Here is a 24066-nt window from a genome sequence, read left to right as displayed (position 1 = left end):
ACTGATGTTTACGATCCAAATCGGGATGTTTACCTGCAGGGAGAGGATTGACTCCAGGAGCTGGGGCTTTAAGGATGATAATCAGGGTGAGACGCCTGATAAAATCATGGCTGTTGGCAGCGGGCTGCTGCCCCCTGGCCCTGCTGCCGGGGGTGCAGGGCAGTGGGAGGGGGCCGCCGCCGCTATGGGGCTCGGGGTGCATGGGGGGCTTCTGCCATGTGGTGTGGGGGCTGCTCGGGGTACGCGGGGGGGCCGCCTCGGCTCGGCCCGGGGCGGGGCGGGGACTCGGCTCCGCCGGGCCGCGCTTCCCGTGGCTGCCGCCGGGGGCGGGCTGGGGGCTGGCGGCCGCGTCCGCACACGTGGGGCGGCCCCGCCATGGCGCAGCCCGGGCAGAGCGCGGCCGCCGCGCTGGCCGCCAGCCTGGAGTCGGTGCTGCGGAGCCGGGGCAGCGCCAACCGCGTCTTCGACATCCTGGAGCTGCTGCAGGCGAGCGGGGCCGCGGGGCGGGGGCCGGCAGCGGCGCGGGGAGCTGGGGCAGCGGACTGGGGGTCAGCAGCAATGGCGGGACAGTGAGAGGACCGGGGGGGGGGCGATGCGGGCTGGGTCTGTGGCAAGGGAGAGTCGGGGACGAGGAGCCAGAGGCAGGTGGGGGGATGGCAGTAGGGGGCTGGGGGGACTAGGAGCCAGAGGCGGGTGGGGGGCTGGCAGTAGGGGGCTGGGGTGGGACTAGGAGTCAGAGGCAGGTGGGAGGTGGCAGTAGGGGGCTGGGGGGACTAGGAGCCAGAGGCAGGTGGGGGGCTGGCAGTAGGGGGCTGGGGGGACTAGGAGCCAGAGGCGGGTGGGGGGCTGGCAGTAGGGGGCTGGGGTGGGACTAGGAGTTAGAGGCAGGTGGGGGATGGCAGTAGGGGTCTGGGGGGGACTAGGAGTCAGAGGCAGGTGGGGGCTGGCAGTAGGGGGCTGGGGGGACTAGGAGTCAGAGGCAGGTGGGGGGCTGGCAGTACGGGGCTGAGGGGGACTAGGAGTCAGAGGCAGGTGGGGGGATGGCAGTAGGGGGCTAGGGGTGGGACTAGGAGTCAGAGGCAGGTGGGGGGCTGGCAGTAGGGGGCTGGGGGGGACTAGGAGCCAGAGGCGGGTGGGGGGATGGCAGTAGGGGGCTGGGGGGACTAGGAGTCAGGCAGGTGGGGGTGGCAGTAGGGGGCTGGGGGGGACTACGAGTCAGAGGCATGTGTGGGGTGGCAGTAGGGGGCTGGGGGGACTAGGAGTCGGAGGCAGGTGGAGTTGGCAGTAGGGGGCTGGGGGTGGGACTAGGAGTTGGAGGCAGGTGGGGGTGGCAGTAGGGGGCTGGGGGGGACTAGGAATCAGAGGCAGGTGGAGTTGGCAGTAGGGGGCTGGGGGGACTAGGAGTCGGAGGCAGGTGGAGTTGGCAGTAGGGGGCTGGGGGTGGGACTAGGAGTTGGAGGCAGGTGGGGGGTGGCAGTAGGGGGCTGGGGGGGACTAGGAATCAGAGGCAGGTGGAGTTGGCAGTAGGGGGCTGGGGGGACTAGGAGTCAGAGGCAGGTGCGGGGATGGCAGTAGGGGGCTGAGGGGGACTAGGAGTCAGAGGCGGGTGGGGGGATGGCAGTAGGGGCCTGGGGGGAACTAGGAGTTAGAGGCAGGTGGGGGGATGGCAGTAGGGGGCTGGGGGGGACTAGGAGCCAGAGGCGGGTGGGGGGATGGCAGTAGGGGGCTGGGGGGGGACTAGGAGTCAGAGGCGGGTGGGGGGATGGCAGTAGGGGGTTGGGGGGGACTAGGAGCCAGAGGCCGGTGGGGGCTGGGGGGGACTAGGAGTCAGAGGCAGGTGGGGGGATGGCAGTAGGGGGCTGGGGGGACTAGGAGTCAGGCAGGTGGGGGTGGCAGTAGGGGGCTGGGGGGGACTACGAGTCAGAGGCATGTGTGGGGTGGCAGTAGGGAGCTGGGGGGACTAGGAGTCGGAGGCAGGTGGAGTTGGCAGTAGGGGGCTGGGGGTGGGACTAGGAGTTGGAGGCAGGTGGGGGGTGGCAGTAGGGGGCTGGGGGGGACTAGGAATCAGAGGCAGGTGGAGTTGGCAGTAGGGGGCTGGGGGGACTAGGAGTCAGAGGCAGGTGCGGGGATGGCAGTAGGGGGCTGGGGGGGGACTAGGAATCGGAGGCAGGTGGGGGGCTGGCAGTAGGGGGCTAGGGGTGGGACTAGGAGTCGGAGGCAGGTGGGGGGATGGCAGTGGGGGGATGGCAGTAGGGGGCTGGGGGGGACTAGGAATCAGAGGCAGGTGGGGGGATGGTAGTAGGGGGCTGGGGGGGACTAGGAGTCGGAGGCAGGTGGGGGGATGGCAGTAGGGGGCTGGGGGGACTAGGAGTCGGAGGCAGGTGGGGGGATGGCAGTAGGGGGCTGGGGGGGACTAGGAGTCGGAGGCAGGTGGGGGGATGGCAGTAGGGGGCTGGGGGGGACTAGGAGTCAGAGGCGGGTGGGGGGTGGCAGTAGGGGGCTGGGGGGGGACTAGGAGTTAGAGGCGGGTGGGGGGATGGCAGTAGGGGGCTGGGGGGAACTAGGAGTTAGAGGCGGGTGGGGGGATGGCAGTAGGGGGCTGGGGGGGACTAGGAGCCAGAGGCGGGTGGGGGGATGGCAGTAGGGGGCTGGGGGGGGACTAGGAGTCAGAGGCGGGTGGGGGGATGGCAGTAGGGGGTTGGGGGGGACTAGGAGCCAGAGGCCGGTGGGGGCTGGGGGGGACTAGGAGTCAGAGGCAGGTGGGGGGATGGCAGTAGGGGGCTGGGGGGACTAGGAGTCAGGCAGGTGGGGGTGGCAGTAGGGGGCTGGGGGGGACTACGAGTCAGAGGCATGTGTGGGGTGGCAGTAGGGGGCTGGGGGGACTAGGAGTCGGAGGCAGGTGGAGTTGGCAGTAGGGGGCTGGGGGTGGGACTAGGAGTTGGAGGCAGGTGGGGGGTGGCAGTAGGGGGCTGGGGGGGACTAGGAATCAGAGGCAGGTGGAGTTGGCAGTAGGGGGCTGGGGGGACTAGGAGTCAGAGGCAGGTGCGGGGATGGCAGTAGGGGGCTGGGGGGGGACTAGGAATCGGAGGCAGGTGGGGGGCTGGCAGTAGGGGGCTAGGGGTGGGACTAGGAGTCGGAGGCAGGTGGGGGGATGGCAGTGGGGGGATGGCAGTAGGGGGCTGGGGGGGACTAGGAATCAGAGGCAGGTGGGGGGATGGTAGTAGGGGGCTGGGGGGGACTAGGAGTCGGAGGCAGGTGGGGGGATGGCAGTAGGGGGCTGGGGGGGACTAGGAGTCAGAGGCAGGTGGGGGGATGGCAGTAGGGGGCTGGGGGGGACTAGGAGTCAGAGGCGGGTGGGGGGTGGCAGTAGGGGGCTGGGGGGGGACTAGGAGTCAGAGGCAGGTGGGGGGATGGCAGTAGGGGGCTGGGGGGGGACTAGGAGTCAGAGGCGGGTGGGGGGATGGCAGTAGGGGGCTGGGGGGGGACTAGGAGTTAGAGGCAGGTGGGGGGATAGCAGTAGGGGGCTGGGGGGAACTAGGAGCCAGAGGCTGGGGGGGACTAGGAGTCAGAGGCAGGTGGGGGGATGGCAGTAGGGGGCTGGGGGGACTAGGAGTCAGGCAGGTGGGGGTGGCAGTAGGGGGCTGGGGGGGACTACGAGTTGGAGGCATGTGTGGGGTGGCAGTAGGGGGCTGGGGGTGGGACTAGGAGTTGGAGGCAGGTGGGGGGTGGCAGTAGGGGGCTGGGGGGGACTAGGAATCAGAGGCAGGTGGAGTTGGCAGTAGGGGGCTGGGGGGACTAGGAGTCAGAGGCAGGTGCAGGGATGGCAGTAGGGGGCTGGGGGGGGACTAGGAATCGGAGGCAGGTGGGGGGCTGGCAGTAGGGGGCTAGGGGTGGGACTAGGAGTCGGAGGCAGGTGGGGGGATGGCAGTGGGGGGATGGCAGTAGGGGGCTGGGGGGAACTAAGAGTCGGAGGCAGGTGGGGGGATGGCAGTACGGGGCTGGGGGGGACTAGGAGTCAGAGGCAGGTGGGGGGATGGCAGTAGGGGACTGGGGGGAACTAGGAGTTGGAGGCAGGTGGGGGTGGCAGTAGGGGGCTGGGGGTGGGACTAGGAGTTGGAGGCAGGTGGGGGGTGGGAGTAGGGGGCTGGGGGGGACTAGGAATCAGAGGCAGGTGGGGGATGGCAGTAGGGGGCTGGGGGGACTAGGAATCAGAGGCAGGTGGGGGCTGGCAGAAGGGGGCTGGGGGGACTAGGAGCCTGAGGCAGGTGGGGGCTGGCAGTAGGGGGCTGGGGGGACTAGGAGTCAGAGGCAGGTGCGAGGATGGCAGTAGGGGGCTGGGGGGGACTAGGAGTCAGAGGCAGGTGGGGGGTGGCAGTAGGGGGTTGGGGGAACTAGGAGTCAGGCAGGTGGGGGTGGCAGTAGGGGGCTAGGGGTGGGACTAGGAGTTAGAGGCAGGTGGGGGGATGGCAGTAGGGGGCTGGGGGGACTAGGAGTCAGAGGCAGGTGGGGGCTGGCAGTAGGGGGCTAGGGGTGGGACTAGGAGTCAGAGGCAGGTGGGGGGATGGCAGTAGGGGGCTGGGGGGGACTAGGAGTCAGAGGCAGGTGGGGGGATGGCAGTAGGGGGCTGGGGGGGGACTAGGAATCGGAGGCAGGTGGGGGGCTGGCAGTAGGGGGCTGGGGTGGGACTAGGAGTCAGAGGCAGGTGGGGGGCTGGCAGTAGGGGGCTGGGGGGACTAGGAGTCAGAGGCAGGTGGGGGCTGGCAGTAGGGGGCTGGGGGGACTAGGAGTTGGAGGCAGGTGGGGGGTGGCAGTAGGGGGCTGGGGGGGACTAGGAATCAGAGGCAGGTGGAGTTGGCAGTAGGGGGCTGGGGGGACTAGGAGTCGGAGGCAGGTGGAGTTGGCAGTAGGGGGCTGGGGGTGGGACTAGGAGTTGGAGGCAGGTGGGGGGTGGCAGTAGGGGGCTGGGGGGGACTAGGAATCAGAGGCAGGTGGAGTTGGCAGTAGGGGGCTGGGGGGACTAGGAGTCAGAGGCAGGTGCGGGGATGGCAGTAGGGGGCTGAGGGGGACTAGGAGTCAGAGGCGGGTGGGGGGATGGCAGTAGGGGCCTGGGGGGAACTAGGAGTTAGAGGCAGGTGGGGGGATGGCAGTAGGGGGCTGGGGGGGACTAGGAGCCAGAGGCGGGTGGGGGGATGGCAGTAGGGGGCTGGGGGGGGACTAGGAGTCAGAGGCGGGTGGGGGGATGGCAGTAGGGGGTTGGGGGGGACTAGGAGCCAGAGGCCGGTGGGGGCTGGGGGGGACTAGGAGTCAGAGGCAGGTGGGGGGATGGCAGTAGGGGGCTGGGGGGGACTACGAGTCAGAGGCATGTGTGGGGTGGCAGTAGGGGGCTGGGGGGACTAGGAGTCGGAGGCAGGTGGAGTTGGCAGTAGGGGGCTGGGGGTGGGACTAGGAGTTGGAGGCAGGTGGGGGGCTGGCAGTAGGGGGCTAGGGGTGGGACTAGGAGTCGGAGGCAGGTGGGGGGATGGCAGTGGGGGGATGGCAGTAGGGGGCTGGGGGGGACTAGGAATCAGAGGCAGGTGGGGGGATGGTAGTAGGGGGCTGGGGGGGACTAGGAGTCGGAGGCAGGTGGGGGGATGGCAGTAGGGGGCTGGGGGGGACTAGGAGTCAGAGGCAGGTGGGGGGATGGCAGTAGGGGGCTGGGGGGGACTAGGAGTCAGAGGCAGGTGGGGGGCTGGCAGTAGGGGGCTAGGGGTGGGACTAGGAGTCGGAGGCAGGTGGGGGGATGGCAGTGGGGGGATGGCAGTAGGGGGCTGGGGGGGACTAGGAATCAGAGGCAGGTGGGGGGATGGTAGTAGGGGGCTGGGGGGGACTAGGAGTCGGAGGCAGGTGGGGGGATGGCAGTAGGGGGCTGGGGGGGACTAGGAGTCAGAGGCAGGTGGGGGGATGGCAGTAGGGGGCTGGGGGGGACTAGGAGTCAGAGGCGGGTGGGGGGTGGCAGTAGGGGGCTGGGGGGGGACTAGGAGTCAGAGGCGGGTGGGGGGATGGCAGTAGGGGGCTGGGGGGAACTAGGAGTTAGAGGCGGGTGGGGGGATGGCAGTAGGGGCCTGGGGGGGGACTAGGAGTCAGAGGCGGGTGGGGGGATGGCAGTAGGGGGCTGGGGGGAACTAGGAGTTAGAGGCAGGTGGGGGGATGGCAGTAGGGGGCTGGGGGGGGACTAGGAGTCAGAGGCGGGTGGGGGGATGGCAGTAGGGGGCTGGGGGGGGACTAGGAGTTAGAGGCAGGTGGGGGGATAGCAGTAGGGGGCTGGGGGGGGACTAGGAGTCAGAGGCGGGTGGGGGGATGGCAGTAGGGGGCTGGGGGGGGACTAGGAGTCAGGCAGGTGGGGGTGGCAGTAGGGGGCTGGGGGGGACTACGAGTTGGAGGCATGTGTGGGGTGGCAGTAGGGGGCTGGGGGTGGGACTAGGAGTTGGAGGCAGGTGGGGGGTGGCAGTAGGGGGCTGGGGGGGACTAGGAATCAGAGGCAGGTGGAGTTGGCAGTAGGGGGCTGGGGGGACTAGGAGTCAGAGGCAGGTGCGGGGATGGCAGTAGGGGGCTGGGGGGGGACTAGGAATCGGAGGCAGGTGGGGGGCTGGCAGTAGGGGGCTAGGGGTGGGACTAGGAGTCGGAGGCAGGTGGGGGGATGGCAGTGGGGGGATGGCAGTAGGGGGCTGGGGGGAACTAAGAGTCGGAGGCAGGTGGGGGGATGGCAGTACGGGGCTGGGGGGGACTAGGAGTTGGAGGCAGGTGGGGGTGGCAGTAGGGGGCTGGGGGTGGGACTAGGAGTCGGAGGCAGGTGGAGTTGGCAGTAGGGGGCTGGGGGGACTAGGAGTCAGAGGCAGGTGCGGGGATGGCAGTAGGGGGCTGGGGGGGGACTAGGAATCGGAGGCAGGTGGGGGGCTGGCAGTAGGGGGCTAGGGGTGGGACTAGGAGTCGGAGGCAGGTGGGGGGATGGCAGTGGGGGGATGGCAGTAGGGGGCTGGGGGGAACTAAGAGTCGGAGGCAGGTGGGGGGATGGCAGTAGGGGACTGGGGGGAACTAGGAGTTGGAGGCAGGTGGGGGTGGCAGTAGGGGGCTGGGGGTGGGACTAGGAGTTGGAGGCAGGTGGGGGGTGGGAGTAGGGGGCTGGGGGGGACTAGGAATCAGAGGCAGGTGGGGGATGGCAGTAGGGGGCTGGGGGGACTAGGAATCAGAGGCAGGTGGGGGCTGGCAGAAGGGGGCTGGGGGGACTAGGAGCCTGAGGCAGGTGGGGGCTGGCAGTAGGGGGCTGGGGGGACTAGGAGTCAGAGGCAGGTGCGAGGATGGCAGTAGGGGGCTGGGGGGGACTAGGAGTCAGAGGCAGGTGGGGGGTGGCAGTAGGGGGCTGGGGGAACTAGGAGTCAGGCAGGTGGGGGTGGCAGTAGGGGGCTAGGGGTGGGACTAGGAGTCAGAGGCAGGTGGGGGGGATGGCAGTAGGGGGCTGGGGGGGACTAGGAGTCAGAGGCAGGTGGGGGGATGGCAGTAGGGGGCTGGGGGGGGACTAGGAATCGGAGGCAGGTGGGGGGCTGGCAGTAGGGGGCTGGGGTGGGACTAGGAGTCAGAGGCAGGTGGGGGGCTGGCAGTAGGGGGCTGGGGGTACTAGGAGTCAGAGGCCGGTGGGGGGTGGCAGTAGGGGGTTGGGGGGACTAGGAGCCAGAGGCAGGTGGGGGCTGGCAGTAGGGGGCTGGGGGGACTAGGAGTCAGAGGCAGGTGGGGGGTGGCAGTAGGGGGTTGGGGGGACTAGGAGTCAGAGGCAGGTGGGGGTGGCAGTAGGGGGCTAGCGGGACTAGGAGTCAGGCAGGTGGGGGGATGGCAGTAGGGGGCTAGGGGTGGGACTAGGAGTCAGAGGCAGGTGGGGGGATGGCAGTAGGGGGCTGGGGGGGACTAGGGTCAGAGGCAGGTGGGGGGATGGCAGTAGGGGGCTGGGGGGACTAGGAGTCAGAGGCAGGTGGGGGGTGGCAGTAGGGGGTTGGGGGGACTAGGAGTCAGAGGCAGGTGCGGGGTGGCAGTAGGGGACTGGGGAACTAGGAGTCAGAGGAAGGTGGGGGGTGGCAGTAGGGGGCTGGGGTGGGATTAGGAGTCAGAGGCAGGTGGGGGGTGGCAGTAGGGGGTTGGGGGGACTAGGAGTCAGAGGCAGGTGCGGGGTGGCAGTAGGGGCTAGGGCTGGGACTAGGAGTCGGAGGCAGGGATGGTTGCGGGGGTGGCACAAGGAGTCAGAGGCAGTTGCGGGGGTGGCTGTAGGGGGCTGGGGTTGGGACTAGGAGTCAGAGGCAGTTGGGAGGGCAATGGGGGGCAATGTCAGAGGCACGGGGGGGCTTTGCAGACTGCCATGCCAGGGGGTTCTGTGGACAAGCTTGGTCAGCCCCGATGGGAAGGTTTCCTGCTGTCTTCATCTCCCCACCTGTCTCTCTGCGGACCAGCTCTCTGACCTTGCTGCTCTCCCCCAGGCGGAGGAGGCGGACGTCGTCCTTTGCGCCATCAGAACCTGCAGCCGGCTGTTCGGGGCGCTGCTGGAGCGGGGGGAGCTGTTTGTAGGCCAGCTGCCAGATGAAGAGACCTCTCTCAGAGGTAAGCGAGCGGCTGCCTGGCTGGTCTCTGTGGCTCTTGGAATACCCTGCCCACGTGCTTGTGTGGCCCCAGTTCCCAGCATTATCCTGTAGCGGCCTTGATAAATTTCCACTTTCATCAGAGCAGGTTAAATCTCCCAACACCCCTGAGGGTGAGAGGAGCCGGTAAAGCCTGGTCCACAGAGAGGTCTTGTACCAGTTTAACTAGGGAATGTCTGTACTACACAGGTTTCAGAGTAACAGCTGTGTTAGTCTGTATTCGCAAAAAGAAAAGGAGTACTTGTGGCACCTTAGAGACTAACCAATTTATTTGAGCATGAGCTTTCGTGAGCTACAGCTCACTTCATCGGATGCATACTGTGGAAACTGCAGAAGACATTATACACACAGAGACCATAAAACAATACCTCCTCCTACCCCACTCTCCTGCTGGTAATAGCTTATCTAAAGTGATCATCAAGTTGGGCCATTTCCAGCACAAATCCAGGTTTTCTACTACACAGCGTATTCTGGCTTAACCCTTTAGTGTAGATGCAGCCTGGGGCGCAGGAAACACCCCCCTCCCACCTGCCCCCCAACAGCACTAGCTACATCAACAAAGGTTTGGTTGGCAGAACCGTGCTGGTCAAGAATGTGGTTTTTTCACACCCTTGACTTAACATACCTATACCACTATAACTGTCAAGTGTAGACCAAGCCTTAGAAACGAAAGTCCTTAAACCAGTGCAACTCCCTAGTGTGGACGTGGTCCTACCACACTGATATCAGCATTAGCATAACTGCATTCATTATAGGGGACTGCACTGATTTAACAAGATCTGTTCCTAAATTGCTATAGTGAAATCAGTCCCAGATATCAGTAAAGAATAAGTCCTAAATCTTAGTTACCACTTGGAAAGGATGAGCTTGTAGCAAAAGCACCTGACTTGGAGCCAGGAGATCTGGATTCTGTTCCCTGGTCTGGCACAGACTTTCCTGTGCGACCTTGGGCCAGTCACTTCACCTATCTGCATGGCAGCTTGCTAATTAAAATGGGGATAAGGCTTCCTTATCCCACAGGGTAGATTGAGGCTTAACATTAATGCACTTTGAGATCCTCAGATAGAAGATGCCAGAGATTCAAGTATTACAAATGGATAAATTGAGGCCTAAGGGGGTTGTAACTTGCTTAAGCTCACTGATTGAGTTAGTTCCTGAACAAAGGATGGAACATGCCTCGTAATGCTGTTACCAGCTGTAACCCTTAGACTGCTCCCCTCCCTGAGCAGGACTATCAGGAACCACATTAACTTCTCTAATTTGCTCCATTTCAGTCATGCTCACTGGCATTCAGAAGCCTCTCGCTTTGTATTTTGCCCTTCAGATAACTACAGTGCAGAAGACAAGTATAAAATATGGATGAGGCATCGTTATAACAGTTGTGTCAACTGTTTGGTGGAGCTGATGAGCCATGAGTCTTTTCAGGTCAAGGTAAGTTTTGTTAGTTTAATAATATGCTGCCTTGTGCCAGGTGTCCCTTCCAGAGCTTGCAAAATCGGCAGGAATAATACTTAGATGGGATGCTTTTGAGGTGAACACAGGGGAAGATATTTGCTTCAACAGGTTACTTCCCCAGGGATGTGCTGCCCACCGCTTCCTGCAGCGCCCATTAGCTGGGAACAGTGAACTGCAGCCACTGGGAGCTGCAGGGCCTGGGCCTGCAGATGGTCAACATCAGCAGAATGTCTTGTGGCCTGCAATCAGATTAGCCTGATGGGCCGCAGGTGGCCCACCACTGTCATAAAGACTTTTTGCCTTCCTCCCTCAAATAGCACTTCCAGTGGTATCATATAAAGTTGGGACTTCCGTTGTTGTCCTATCATCATATTCATCCTGACTAGAGTGAGCATCCCTAAGGTTTATTGTGGGGTTTTTTAAATCTCTCTTTTGTCTCCTTTAAAGGAATTATCACTCACTACCCTTATGAAGTTTGTTGACTTGGAAGGGAAAAACCCTTTGGTCAAAGAAGAATGGAAGGGGAGTTTCCGTTTTCCTCGTGAGCTTTTAAAAGTGAGTAGCAGGACTTAAAAGTTGTTGTTGTCGTCAACTATTTTGTGTCATGCACAAAACCTAAACATTGGGGACATATGTTCATGCTCAGAGGCCATAGAAGACTAGGCACTGACTTTCTGATGCTCTCTGAGATAAGAGGTCTGGGGTAGCTCATGGCTAACAAAAATATCTCTGCTAGTGTTTGTAAATAATAAATATTGACATGCTGCTTTTTTTTCCAAAACCCTTTGCTAGTTAGTTGTGAAGAACTTGATCCCTTGTGAAGAGGACTCTTCACTCCTGATTTCACGTTTCCAAGAATACCTGGAGTATGATGACATTCGCTACTTTGTGATGAAGGCTGTTGCTGAAAATATTGGACAAGTCATGCAGAAGACAAAAGAGGTGATTTGAATATTCTAGTTGAAGTGGGTCTGGGTACCCCTCAGTTTGGAAGCTGCAACTTGTAGGTGAAGTGAGTGTCTGGGGTTCTCCAGCCATACTGCATATCGTTTATCTCAGTGGTTTGAGCATTGGTCTGCTAAACCCAGGGTTGTGAGTTTAATTCTTGAGGGGGCCATTTAGGGATCTGGGGCAAAAATTGGGGATTGGTTCTGCTTTGAGCAGGGGGTTGGACTAGATGACCTCCTGAGATTCTGTGATACCTGGAATGCCCTTCATGGTCCCAGTGTTGGTGTCTGAGACCTAGAGAGAGACGTGTGCTCCTTTGCGTGCCATGAGCTCTTTCCTATTTTCTTTGTATGCCAGGTTTACGGAACGCTGTCCTCAATTTTAACTAGGCATAGGCCAAGAGGAATGTTTTTCTGGATTACTTTGCATAACCTCCTTGATTGGGTATTGTGTTCTGATTTATCCAAACCTGAGCAATCTGAAAGGCTCAGATAGAAGGTTTTGATTTTCGCTTCATTCTCTAGTGCGCAAACACTGTCAGTTTGTTATTTCTATCATCAGCAGTCAAGTTTTTGTTTTGTAAAACAAGGGTTAGTTCAGACTCAGGTTTTATATTAGACAAACCAGCAAAATTTAAGACTGGGAGAGTTTGTAAGAACGATTCTAATGTTGATTTGTCTCTGATTCTAACATCCAGAGCTTTGTGTTAATTTTTTTTTCTAGTTAAATGCTATCATTGCGTGTAAAATGGACTAATGTGTAAGTCACTGATCCTTTGTGCAACTCTTACTTATGCATGTGCTTTTTCCCCCATCTCCAGGTTCCGCTTCCAATTTACCAGCAGAATGTCTTTTCCCTCATTTCATCAATGAGCATGCCAAGCAAAGAGAATGAGGTGGTCAATTTCATGGTAAAGCAAGGTAGTGGACTTTGTAGTGTTGATATTAGCTTCATGTGATGGCCTGTGAGTAGAGGGGGAAAGCATGCTTTAGTGAGTTCTAACAAGCAAACGCTCTTATGTGATTAGAATGACACCAAATGTAACAAAATCCAACTTCTGCAATGCAGAACTTTAAAACCAAGTATTCTGCACACTCATGACCATGTATTTAAAATAGAAAACTTTCTACAGTCCTTTTTTAAAACTGCTTTTGAGGATCTACCCTCTTCTGCTGCCCTGGATCACCTTTTATGGAGGTATCTCCAGCTGCTAATTGAGAAATGCTCTTGAGGAAAGACAAACCATGGTGGTGCGGGAGCTCTAGTGAGAGATTGTTTGTAAACAAGCTTTGAAACATCCAAACCTGCTTCAAATCGGGCAAAATGTGCATGGTTGGTTATGGTCACTTTAATTGGTGTTTATTCCTCCTTTCCATCCATCACTCTTTAACCGAGATGGCCTTGGCAAGCCTAGAGTCTCATTAGCTCAGAAGTTTATTCCTTCTATATTTTTGATCAAAGTGCAATGACATGAGAAAATCATACTTTGTTTAACTCCTCTGTGCTTAAATCTGCATGAGAACAATTTGAGTAATGCTGTCTGAAGTGAAAAGCTTTTCAAATGTCCACAGCTCCATGTAGATTCAGCCTGAAATAAAACTGAACTCAGTTCTGCTTGGCTCACTGTAATAATTACGGTGTAGCTATTTGGAAAGGTATCGGTTTTTGGTCATTTCAAGTTAATTATTTGTCCTGCTTTTTTCCCCCCCTTAAACAGCTAATCAGGAAGAATGGAAGGTATCAAAGCTAAAGGTAACACTTCATTTGATAATTGGCAGAGTTGAACTTTTTCTTCATCAGTATGTTTAGCTCAGTGTTTACATTTTTTGTTTTCAGGAGCATAAGCGAGCCTTTGAAAGGATGTGGCTTGGCTTTCTTAAACACAAGGTGAGTGTGAGCTGGCCTTTATTGCTTTAATCTAGCCTTATCTAACTCTTGCTGCTATTCCAGTCCTGGAATTTTCTGCAAATCGTCCATGCAGCTTAACACACTTGGCAATGTGAACAGATGCCCTGGGGGACTGGATAAGAGCAGACACATTCACTTTTGCATGTGATTTGGGTTTAGATGCTGAATTGAGGCCACCTCTGTTGCATTGCTCCACCCACCCACTCATAAACCCGAAATGTTTTTCATTAATATCAGCCCCATGTCACCCTATAGAGTTCCTCTCCCTGTTTGGTACCTACACCCTTAAAAGAACGGAAGCCAGCTCTCCTATCCTGCTGTGGGCCTTGACCCAGCAAGTCACTCTGTGGGAACAGAGCCCTGCACAGAGTGTCATTGATTTCACAGGGGGTCTCTGCAGGCACAGGATCGGGACCTTTGTCTCTGAACTACGCTATATCTGTCCAGCCCTTTCCAGTTCTAGCCTTTAATTAAGTGTTGTTTCTCTTCTCTGAATTCTTCTCTGGAACAAGTGTTTAATGTGATGTTTCCATCTTCACAGCTACCCACCAGCCTTTACAAAAAGGTTCTTGTAATTTTGCACGACTCTATCCTGCCTCACCTGAATGAACCCACCCTCATGATAGACTTTCTGACAGTCGCCTATGACATAGGTGGGTAAAGAAATAGGCTTCTGTGAATCTTGGGGGATGACAAAGGACCGATGGTGCTGCTGCGTCTTTCTTTACAGTATGGTATGGGCTGAGAAAGCCACATCCCCTCAGCCTTTTCGGGGGATGATTTAAAGAGAGATCCATCTGGCTGATTCAGTAGGGGTGTGTTGCTTTTGGCTGGAAGGGAAACAACCTTGAGGAAAGCAGGGAAAATAGGTAAAACTTCAGGAGCTTTGAGGGTGAGGTAAAGAGAAATAAACCAAATTGGTTGCCAGTACCTATTGTGTTCTGAGAAGTAACTTTTCATTCTGGTTCTTTGTATGTAAGAAGATTCTGCTCAGAGCTTTAGATCGAGGCATGTACCAGAAAGATCTCTTAAACCACAGAGTTCAATCAATACTGTTGTGAAACAAGATAAGCTTCCACCTTGGCTGTGTTTAAATATAAGATGCACCACTTTCCTGCGGAACTGTTAATTCCAAGGCAATCTCTTTGTCTCCAGACATTGCCCTCATGGGGGGGATTAGGCCAGCGTTATGGTGCCTCTTTCAGCTCCTATCTCTTTGTGGATGTATCCTTTTAACTAGAGCTAAAATCAGTCAGTAGCAAAAAGCTCTTTAAGTGATTTGTGAGTCTCTGGAAGCCTTTAGTTGAATTCATATCCATTGAATTTTACAGCCAGCCATTACACTGGGGGGTTTCACATAGGTTAATTGCTTCAGTTTCTAGGGCTCTGAATTTTGTCCCCCTTCAGGGTCTGTTTCCGTTAATGTTTGCTACAGAGACCAGTGATGACTTGTCGGCTTTGCTAGACCTTACTATCCCACTTTGCTCTTTTATAGGTGGAGCAATCAGTCTTCTAGCCTTAAATGGGCTATTTGTTCTGATTCATCAGCATAACCTGTAAGTAAAAAAGAATGTCATCTTGTTTAAAGGGGAAAGTGTTCTGTTTGAGTAGAGTTTTGCGGTTCCTTCTTTATATATAAAAGGGACTGACATGGATTCCCCAGTTCCCTGTGCTCTAAAAACCCCCTCATTAAAAAGCAAAGTACTGCAGGGTTCTGCACTAGGGTTCAGCCCATTGGGGGTTGGGCTCTTTTAATAATCTGGCCCTTACTTTAAATGCCTAAATGGAAACGGAAGCCCTCTGAACGTGTGAGTGCAGAGCCCTTGAAAATCTAGCACCACTTGTGCAAAACGCTGCAGTTCTCATAAGGACACTGCAGGATTTGGGGCTGTTACGAGAGAATATTGCAATATGTTTTAATAAGGCGTGGGTCACACCCTTGGAGCTGGTTGTAGCTAGCATCAGTGAGATCTGGGACACATTTTTACAGCAGGTAGTGTATGGGTTTGAGCTGAAAAGCTCCCAGTTGTGACTTAATCCCTGAGAGGGGGAGAAAAGGAGGCTAGATGCTTGTGTGTGTTGTAGGATGGGGTGAATTTGCTCTGCACTTGTTTCACTGTGTGTTCTCTATGGTTGTAAATCACCCCTGAATAGGCATCAGCCCTTCTGCCACCCCCACCACCTGCTGCTCCATGAATGAGTTCACTTTCCTTTTTGAGGTGTCCTTTGTTCCACGACCTCTCTCTCTGTCTCTTCACATCTGAGCCTTGGTGACTTTGGCCATCTCAGTCCACTTCCTTGGTCCCCGTTGTCTTGCCAGCAGTTTGGGCAAGGGGTGAATGGGCATGAAGACCTAATTGCCCCTCCAGGAAAAGGTGAAGTCACATTAGCAGTGCGTGGGAGCTTACACTCCCTCTGTCAGTGATCCTGAGCCATTGTCATCAAGGGGAGCTTTGCCATTGACATCAGTGGGAGTCGGTCAAGCCAGTGAGAACTCCAGGCACCAAAGCTGTCCGGGCAGCACTTACCAAAAGCACAAAACTCACCTTACAATTTTTTTTGGTGGCTGGAGAGAGGAGCCTCCATCTGGCCGCTCAGTTGAAAGAGGCCAAATGAGGGTGCTCTAGAGAAGGGGACAGGGTCTGAGTTTAGGTTATAAGAGTGACAGTGTGCCTCTGAGTCACTTACAAATCAAGTATTTGCACGTCTGTTTGCTTTTTCTAACAGGGAGTATCCCGACTTTTACAAAAAGCTGTACAGCCTCTTAGACGCCTCCATATACCACGTGAAGTACCGAGCCCGGTTTTTCCATTTAGCTGATTTATTTTTGTCTTCATCGTAAGTACCTTTTTTGATATTATATGACCAGTTATTCCCCCCTCCCCCCCCCCGCGTTTCTGTCCAACCAGAGACTGCCCTTGAACAATCCTCTGTGCGTGCTGACTAAATGTATTTTGCTCTGTCTGTAGGATCAGATTCTTGTTAGCCTCATGTAGGAAACTGAGCTTGAGAACGTGACTTAGTCTTGTTCCCTCATTTTGCACATGCAGAATTTTTGAAGATTTGTCATATGTATGAATAGAGGGAAAAGGGCGGTTGTGTATCTGAATGTTATCGGCAGTCCCTTATGAGCTCATGCTGCTCTGCAGGTCAGTTGGCTGCTGTTTTAAACCAGTAACTGGAAATGGAGAGGAAACACCATTCTCAACATGGCTTTAGTAGCAAGTGTGCAATTCAGGAGTAACATACAGAGCACATGCAAGGTTTTACAGGCCTTGGGCTGTAAAGCCATTGAGAAGTTGCTGGCCTTTTGTACAAAGGGGTTCAGCAGCCTGTCTTAACACTGTCAGTTCAGTGCATGGAAAGAAGAAGTTGGACAAACAACCTGCTGATTTGAAGCTATATTTCTATCCCTATACTGCAGCGATGACACAAACCAAGAGTAACAGAGTTTGTGATTTACCACTAGAAAATCTGTGTGAATTTGTGTGTGTGTTAGGCCACAAGACTGAGTAGCTGTAACTCAGCTGTAACTCAATCCTAGCTCTCCTGTCCCAGAGGAAGTGTCTAGATTGGCTGATGGGTGCTGTAAAATGGAATTGGTTAGTAAAAACAAGGAAAACGCTCATACGCTTATTGGGCATTGCAGACAGGTTTGGTCTTCATTGGCAGTTGGAACACTCGCCTTAGTCCTAAAGATATTTCATAAATGTATCACCATGGCCTGTGTACCAATCTCTCTCTCTCACTCACCCCCCCCCTTCATTTAAAGAACATTATTGAGGCTACAAAGTCAAGCGCTCACAATTTAGCAAATTCCTGTACAAATTACCACATTGCAAAGCTACGAGTCAATTTCTTCTGGAAATGTCCATAAAGAGATGCCACAGATGCAGATCAAAAGATTGCAGGGGGCGGGGAGAACAGGGGAACACAAGAGTTGATCAGAGATCAGTGAAATTTGAGATTCTAGGCATGGCTCAGAAATGGCTGTGGATGGCAATGAGGTGCACAGCTCATTGACTTTCACTGGGACTTGGGTGCCAGGCTCCAATTAAATGAAAAGGTTAAATTTTTTTCTTGTAGCATCTTTACATTGGACAGTCCAAGGTGGTCATATCAGCATGAAAGACGTGCTGTCAGCGACTGCCTGTGTTGTGTCTCGATTAGATTTTTAGGAGCCACATGCTGCAGAGTTGCTTGCTAGAGCGCTAGCTAAGGCTTTGACACTCGCATATCTTCTTGGTCTCTCTTGTTTCCAATAGGCACTTGCCAGCATACCTGGTGGCAGCATTCATAAAGCGCCTCTCTAGGTTGGCCCTCACCGCTCCTCCCCAGGCTTTGCTCATGGTCATTCCCTTCATCTGCAATCTCTTCCGGAGGCACCCAGCTTGCAAGGTTCTTGTGCACAGACCCGGCGGGCCTGAAGGTAATAGGGGAACGGAGAGGAGGCTTGCAGTGCTCTATGAAGCATTCACAAAGGGGCCAATCCACCAGCTGGGGAAAGTGAAATCCCATCTCCGGGTCCCTTCCTGGGGTTTTATTAACAAAGATTCAGAGTAGTCTCACTGTCCCTTGTTTGTCTCCAGGATTTCACAGTTCTCATGGCCCATCTACCAAAGCTCCCCAGTCCCCTCCAGCCAGCTATTGCTCCTTGCTGGTGTCTTCCTCTCAGTCACTTCCACCCAGCAGAGGCACAGAGCTCCTGCTAGGTCCTTCCCTGGTGCTAGGACTCCCTATCTGTTCTTCTGCCTCAGAGGCTGGAAGCCCTGTTTGAGAATGTCTGCAGGGCTCATGGCTAGAGGCAGGCATGTGGACCTGCTACGACAGCTCCCAGTTTGAGTGGGCTCCGGGACTGACACATCCCCACACATACCCCTAATGGCACTGTGGTGCCGGAATGTGTATTTTAAAAAGAACCAGTAAATCTAGAAACCAAAGGGTTGTGGAGGAGGGCATGGTAAGTAAATCCCTTGTGCTGAGATCTAGCTGCTAAACCTGCCATTCTTTAGGTTTCCATCTAAATAAATGCTTTCAGAGGACGTCTGTGTGGATGGATATGTGGATGCGCAACTGATGGTTTTTGGTGCCCAAGTTGAGATGCTTCAAAGGGCCTGATTTTCAGAGGTGGCTGCTTGGCACTTTCTGGACATTGGGTTTCAAATTGGTCACACAAAATCACTAGTCACTTGAAAATGTTCACGTCTGTAGGTGTGTTAAGCCGTTTTAATCTCTTTCTTGGATGCCCTGGGGCAGACTTTATTGTGCTCAATATAAAGAATGAAAATTTATTTTGGATATGAATAAATGTGCTCGGTCTTTCCTTAGTTCCCAGTATTTCTCCCACCAGGTTGTCTTAACAGCCTCCAGGGTCTTTATTGCCTTTTCCGTGAACTGCTTGAGGATGGTTTTGAACAACATGAGTGACAAGCTGGGGTTGTGAGAGACTCCTGTCTTCACTTCAAACCATTCTGGCATCATGCCTCCAGTTCTCACAGTCACCTCCTGGACTTGTTACAGTTCAGCAGAATTAGCCGCTGTTTGGAGTGCGAGCAGCCCTGAGGTCTGCCAGGTCACATCAGTGCAGGCTTATTCTTCAACCGCAGGCGTGTCGGTTATGGTTTCTTATCCCAGTCTAGCTGTGGCTGTTGCTCTCTCTTTCTGCCGCGTGTCCCTGGTGGTGTGTGTCTCCCCATACAGGGAAGCTATTAGTTGTGCGTTGTAGATGTTCCGATTAATCTCTCTTTCTTTCTCTCAGATCTGTCAGAAGATCCATACGTTATGGATGAGGAAGAGCCGTCCGAAAGCAGGGCTTTGGAGAGCTCGCTGTGGGAGCTACAGGTAAGTCCTCTAATAACCTGACTGGTGCAGGACACAGGGCACCCTCCTGCCCCCCTTCTTTGCTCACCTCCCCTTCGCTGCATGACTTTACAGTGGGAGGTGTTACTTAAAGGAACATGGTTGGAAATGAGATGACTTCCTGGCCAGTGTCCTGCTTGCATTACGATAGGAACTGAGGGGCAAGAGGCAAATTATTTCACGTGCACAAAAGCTGGGCTGCATTTCTGTGGAGGGAAATGATCCCCAAGTGCAAGTCTGTCTGGCCACACAGCCAGAAGCACACAGTTGGCTGCAGAGAGCAGCAAATATCCTGCACTGAATACGTAAGACATTAGGGCCGGGAATAAAAATGATCCCACTAAACCAGGGGTGGGCAAACTTTTTGGCCTGAGGGTCACATTGGGGTACAAAACTGTATGGAGGGCTGGGTAGGGAAGGCTGTGCCTCCCCAAACAGCTTGGGCCCCCGCCCCCTGACTGCCCCCCTCAGAACCCTTGACCCATCCAACGCCCCCTGCTCCATGTCCCCTGACCACCCCCGGGACCTCACCCCCTATCTAACCCCCCACCCCGTCCCCCAGAACCTCTGCCCTATCCAACCGTCCCGCCCCGCCCCACCCCACCCCGTCCCAACTGCCCCCCAGAACCTCTGCCCCATCCAACTGCCCCCTGTCCCCTGACTGCCCCCCAGAACTCCCTGCCCCTTATCCAACTCGCCGGCCCCCTTACCATGCTGCTCAGAGCTACACACGCTGCCGCTCTGCCCTGCAGGAGCGCGCAGCCCCGCCGCCCAGGGCGCTGCCTGCATGGTGGCGTGGCTGCGGGGGAGGGGTCGGGGGCTAGCCTCTCCGGCCAGGAGCTCAGGGGCTGGGCAGGACGGTCCCGCGGGCCATAGTTTGCCCACCTCTGCACTAAACCCTTGTGGAGTTTAATTGGGATGAATCCAGTTGGGCTCTGTGGAACTGAAAATCTGGAGAAGGTTATTCCCTTCCGCCTTTTCTTTGCATTCTCCCGTCAGAGTCTAGCAGGAGTAGAATGCATTAAATTCTGGGTGGTGGCTCTAAAACGCTACAGCGAGGTTACGATTTCTCGTTTCAATTCTGTGGGGCTTTTGCCTAAGGGAGTAAGCCTGCAGGAAGCTATGTTTGTGGGAGCCGGACCTTGGTTGTGATGGACACAGGTGGTGCCCTGTAGTTCTCTCTAGTCAGTCCCTGCCTATGCTAACCAGTGTCCCTACGCAGGGTCTCCCTGGATTAAGGGGCTGCTGACCACATGACAGGAGGCTGGATTTCTAGATGCTCTGCATCGATGCTGAAGGTGGGAAGAGCAGCAGATCCATCACTGTTACTCAGGCAATAAGGCCCCAAACTTCCAGGGTATTTGGGTGCCTAACTCCCATGGGTATTAGGCACCTAAATACCTTTGAGGATGTGGGCCTTAGTCAGACTAAGCTGGTGCTGTAACTGATCAGCAGAGGGTCAGATGCCAGCAGTGGGGGTGGGGATGCCTGATGGACTCGTCTCGCCAGCTCCTGATTATAGAACGTACCATTCTTCTTGGTGTTTCAGACCCTTCAGAGCCACTATCACCCTGATGTGTCCCAAGCAGCTGCCATTGTGAACCAGTCGCTGTCTGAACTGGAGGATGACATATCTGAGCTCCTGGAGCTATCTGCCTATGAGGTAGGGTTGTTCACTCTGTGTGTGTTCGAACACTAATAATGGATGGGGGCTCGGGTTAGATCAGGTCCTGCAGGGGCTAGCCATGGGCTGCACCACTTGCTGTCCAGGGTGAATGGGTAGCCAACCTCTGGGAGGAGCTATGCTCCTTCCCACCTGCCAGGTGGGAGGGATGTAGGAGTGGGAGGCTGTGACGGCAGCAGGGCCTGATTACACCAGCCAACTTGTTGCTAGTTTAATACTCATTTGCCAGCTCTAGTTTGTCCTGGAGAAATCCCAGCTACCAAAATATTTCCCCCTCCCACCTTCTCGTATTGGAGCCTGCTGCAGCCGCCGTGAGGCAGAGGAGCTGCCCAGAGCTCTGAGCACCACGTTGGCCCCTTGTTAGAGCTTAAGTGCCTGGGCCTTTGCACTGGGGGGTGAATTTTGTCTTCCATGCAATGCTTGATGCTGCCTTCACCTTGTTCCTTGTGCAGTGGGCTAAAGGGTGCAGCTCCTTTAAACCGCCGTCTGCTTCCGGGCTGCTCCTTTAAAAAACTATTTCTTTTTCCCCCCATTGTCACATAACCAAAAAGACCTCGAGAATCCCTGGCTTTCCCCTTTTCTGCTCTGGGTGTGGGGATCAATGTCTGGCCTTGCATGACTGGAATCTGTATTGCCAAAAAAATTCCCCTTTTGCTACAGAGTTCTAATGACACCCCAAACACGTTTGACTTTGTTTAAATAGCTTTTCGATAGAGAGCTAAAGAAAAAAGCCACCGGCGTGCCCCTGGAGTTTGAACAAGTGAGAGGATTGTTTGGCAAGAAAAACGATCTCTTTGCAGAGCATTTTGCATTGGAATGATGCTGCCTTTCGGTAATACACGTTTCTTTACGGCTGACTCTGACGGTGGAAGACACACCCAGCTGATTCATGAGTATTTCCATTGAGGTTTGGCTGTGAAATCCAAGTCGATGGTTGGACTAGTTGAGATGCTCCTCTGACCTTTGTCAGCATCCACAAATAGACTCTACCGTCTCTTCCTCATAGCAGATTCCTTGTTTCTCACTGGCCTCCCTTTTGCATTTTATCTTCATCTCCTGCCTGGGGTTAGAAAGAAACTGTCTCTGTAGGCAGTTATTCCATAATTGTTCACTGCTAGGTTCTTGCACCTTCCTGTGAAGCGTCGGGTGTGGGTTATTGTCATTGACTGGAGACGGGGCTGGATGGACCTGATCAACTCTGGCAGTACACTCCTCACGTTGGCCTCTGGGTGTGTGAAGGTGAGGGGAGCGGGGGCCTGCTCAACCCATTAGGCCTGGGTCCTGCCCAGGTTTCACTCCAGAGCTGGCTGCACTCTTGTGGTGGAAGAGTTGGTCCTGCTGCAGGTGATCTCAGTATATGGCTTGTAAACTGGTGTCAGGTGAATGACACTACAGCCATTATCGTCGACATATATTTGACAAACTTTAGCTAGTAAGAAACTAGTTTAATTGGAGAAGTATTATAAACTTTTACAGGTACTGGGTTTTGGCTGTACGTGCAGAGGCTGAAAGAACAGACTCAATTTCCAAAAGCAGCTGTTCACACACGACACCAACTAACTCCATCTACTGTGGTGGCAATGGGACCAAATTCTTGCATACACGTCAGTCACTTGGTACAAAGTTGTCTTAGCAGAACATTACCACAGGCTAAATCTCTCCTGCTTTGAACATGAGCATACTCTTGGGGATTTCTCTGGCTAAATGCCTGGTCAAATTGCAGTGGGAGGCCATGCTGATCCTGGGTATTATCTCCCGAGTGCTGAGAGTTGGCTAAACATAGTTCCACTTACAACTTGGAGGAAGAGGAACGGAGCCAGTGGAAGCCTGAGTGCCCATTAGGATTTAAATAGTGTATTTTCACTGTTCGATGCAGCAAGGTGAATAGTTTGGTAAAGTCCCAGACTTGGATTTCCAGCAGTGATGCAGAAATTTCCTTTGCTGTTGACTTGTGTTTGAATCTTGAAGATATTGAGTGTGCAGCCGTAGATCCAGCTATGCACATGCTTAACTTTAAACATGTGAGTAGTCTCCTTGAAATCAATGGGATCCAATGGTCTTTAACAAGTTGCTCTTGTCCAGTTAATTTTTAGCTTTGTCTTGCAACAATTTGAACAGAAAATGTTTCTCCATCTCCTGCAAGAAGCAGGTAAAAGGTGGGAGGACAGAAGTAGAAATCCCAGGGTCCTGCATAAATTGGGGCAGAGTACATCCTATAATAGTGTCTTCTAGCTGTCCAGCTTTACATTTTCTCCAAGCTGTTAAGTGTGGAACAAGTAGCAAATTACCAAGGGCCATATACAAGGAATTGAATAGATAATTTCTCTCGGTGGCTATGGGAGATATGATCCTACTTCCCAGAGTGCAGTGCTGAACACATCTCCTGGGGTTGTTTGCTCTCCAGCACCTCTGCTGTTTTCACTTCAGATAAACTTCCAAAGGATTTGGCTGGGATATTCAAGGGATCTTTAGGGAATTACATGCTGACCTCGAGTTGAATTTCAGTAGGAGCTGGGCACCTGACTTCCTTAGGAAGCCCCCCGCCTTCATTATTGGCTTCTCACGTGCAAAGGCAGGAGTGTGATCTCAACCGGTCTCCTTGCCCTCGGCTCCCTGTCTTCTGATATCAGTGGAAGGGTGATACAGTGGTTGTGACGTTAGCCAGTGACTTAGGAGTTCTGGGTTCAAGCCCCCCACTGTGCCTCTCTTCCATATCTGTAAAAGGGGGGTGATAGCACTGCCCTACCTCACAGGGATGTTGTGAGGATCAGTACATTAATGATTGTGAGGTGCCCAGACACAACAGTCATGGGAGCCGTGTAAGGACCTAAGATGTTCTTGAATAAACTTGTCGGATTTTTAACCTGACGTGTCCTTGATATGTTTTGTCTGAAATGTGTGACCTTTGCTACCCTCACTCGGTGTTATTGACCACTGTTAAAACGAGACCTGGCTGCGGAGCCTGATCCCTTATCTCCAGCTTCCTTCACCCGGACTTTGCCTTCACTGATGTGCACATGAAGATGAGCGCGGTGCAATCGTTTGAATTTCACTGCAGAGCTAATACTGGGCTTCTCCTGTTAGATCTTGTGATCGATGAGAGAGGGTCCCTTGTTTCAAATGATGACTAGAAGAATAAGAGTTGTTGGATGTGAGAATGTATGAAAGTGTAGCCATTATTTGTAAGCATTTGTAATACAACTTCTGAGACTTCCAACCCTGGAGGGTGCTAGGAAAACCGATTGTATCCTCATCCCCAAATGGTTTGCTTCTCATTAATTCTGTGTGAGATCAGAAACCTGCAGGTGTAATATGGGCAGAACATTTAGGCATGGTTCACGCATGGTTGGGGGGGAAGCTGATATAACCCCAAGTGTGGATCTAAAGGTGCTTCCAACCAATATAACTTATTCCCTTTCTTGTGCAGGAACGAGCTATACCACTCAAAGCACTGTTCTAATCATAAAACCGTGTCTGTAGCAGAGGAGGTTGTATGTTTGCTCACAGCTTAGCACAGTGGGGCCTGGTCCATGACTAGCAATCTTAGGTGCTATG

At 54.7% G+C, this 24066-nt stretch overlaps 1 protein-coding gene across 1 annotated transcript; it reads left to right on the top strand.

Annotated features, from left to right (window-relative positions):
- Nucleotides 1–341: 341 nt before the first annotated feature.
- On the top strand, nt 342–23374 carry NOC4L (nucleolar complex associated 4 homolog). Its single transcript, XM_084648759.1, has 15 exons — nt 342–486; nt 8499–8619; nt 9982–10088; nt 10560–10667; nt 10905–11054; nt 11881–11980; nt 12778–12812; nt 12897–12947; nt 13510–13621; nt 14464–14524; nt 15696–15806; nt 17234–17397; nt 18727–18809; nt 20377–20490; nt 21215–23374. The coding sequence occupies exons 1-15, from the start codon at nt 376–378 to the stop codon at nt 21329–21331; spliced, it is 1545 nt and encodes a 514-aa protein (XP_084504885.1). The 5' UTR covers nt 342–375; the 3' UTR covers nt 21332–23374.
- The last annotated feature ends 692 nt before the right edge of the window (nt 23375–24066 follow it).

This window comes from Lepidochelys olivacea (genome assembly GCF_965140295.1).
Source record: "Lepidochelys olivacea isolate rLepOli2 genome assembly, chromosome: 15".
NCBI lineage: Eukaryota > Metazoa > Chordata > Testudines > Cheloniidae > Lepidochelys > Lepidochelys olivacea.
Note: the sequence above shows the minus strand (reverse complement) of the source record. Positions and strands in the feature narration are given on the sequence as shown.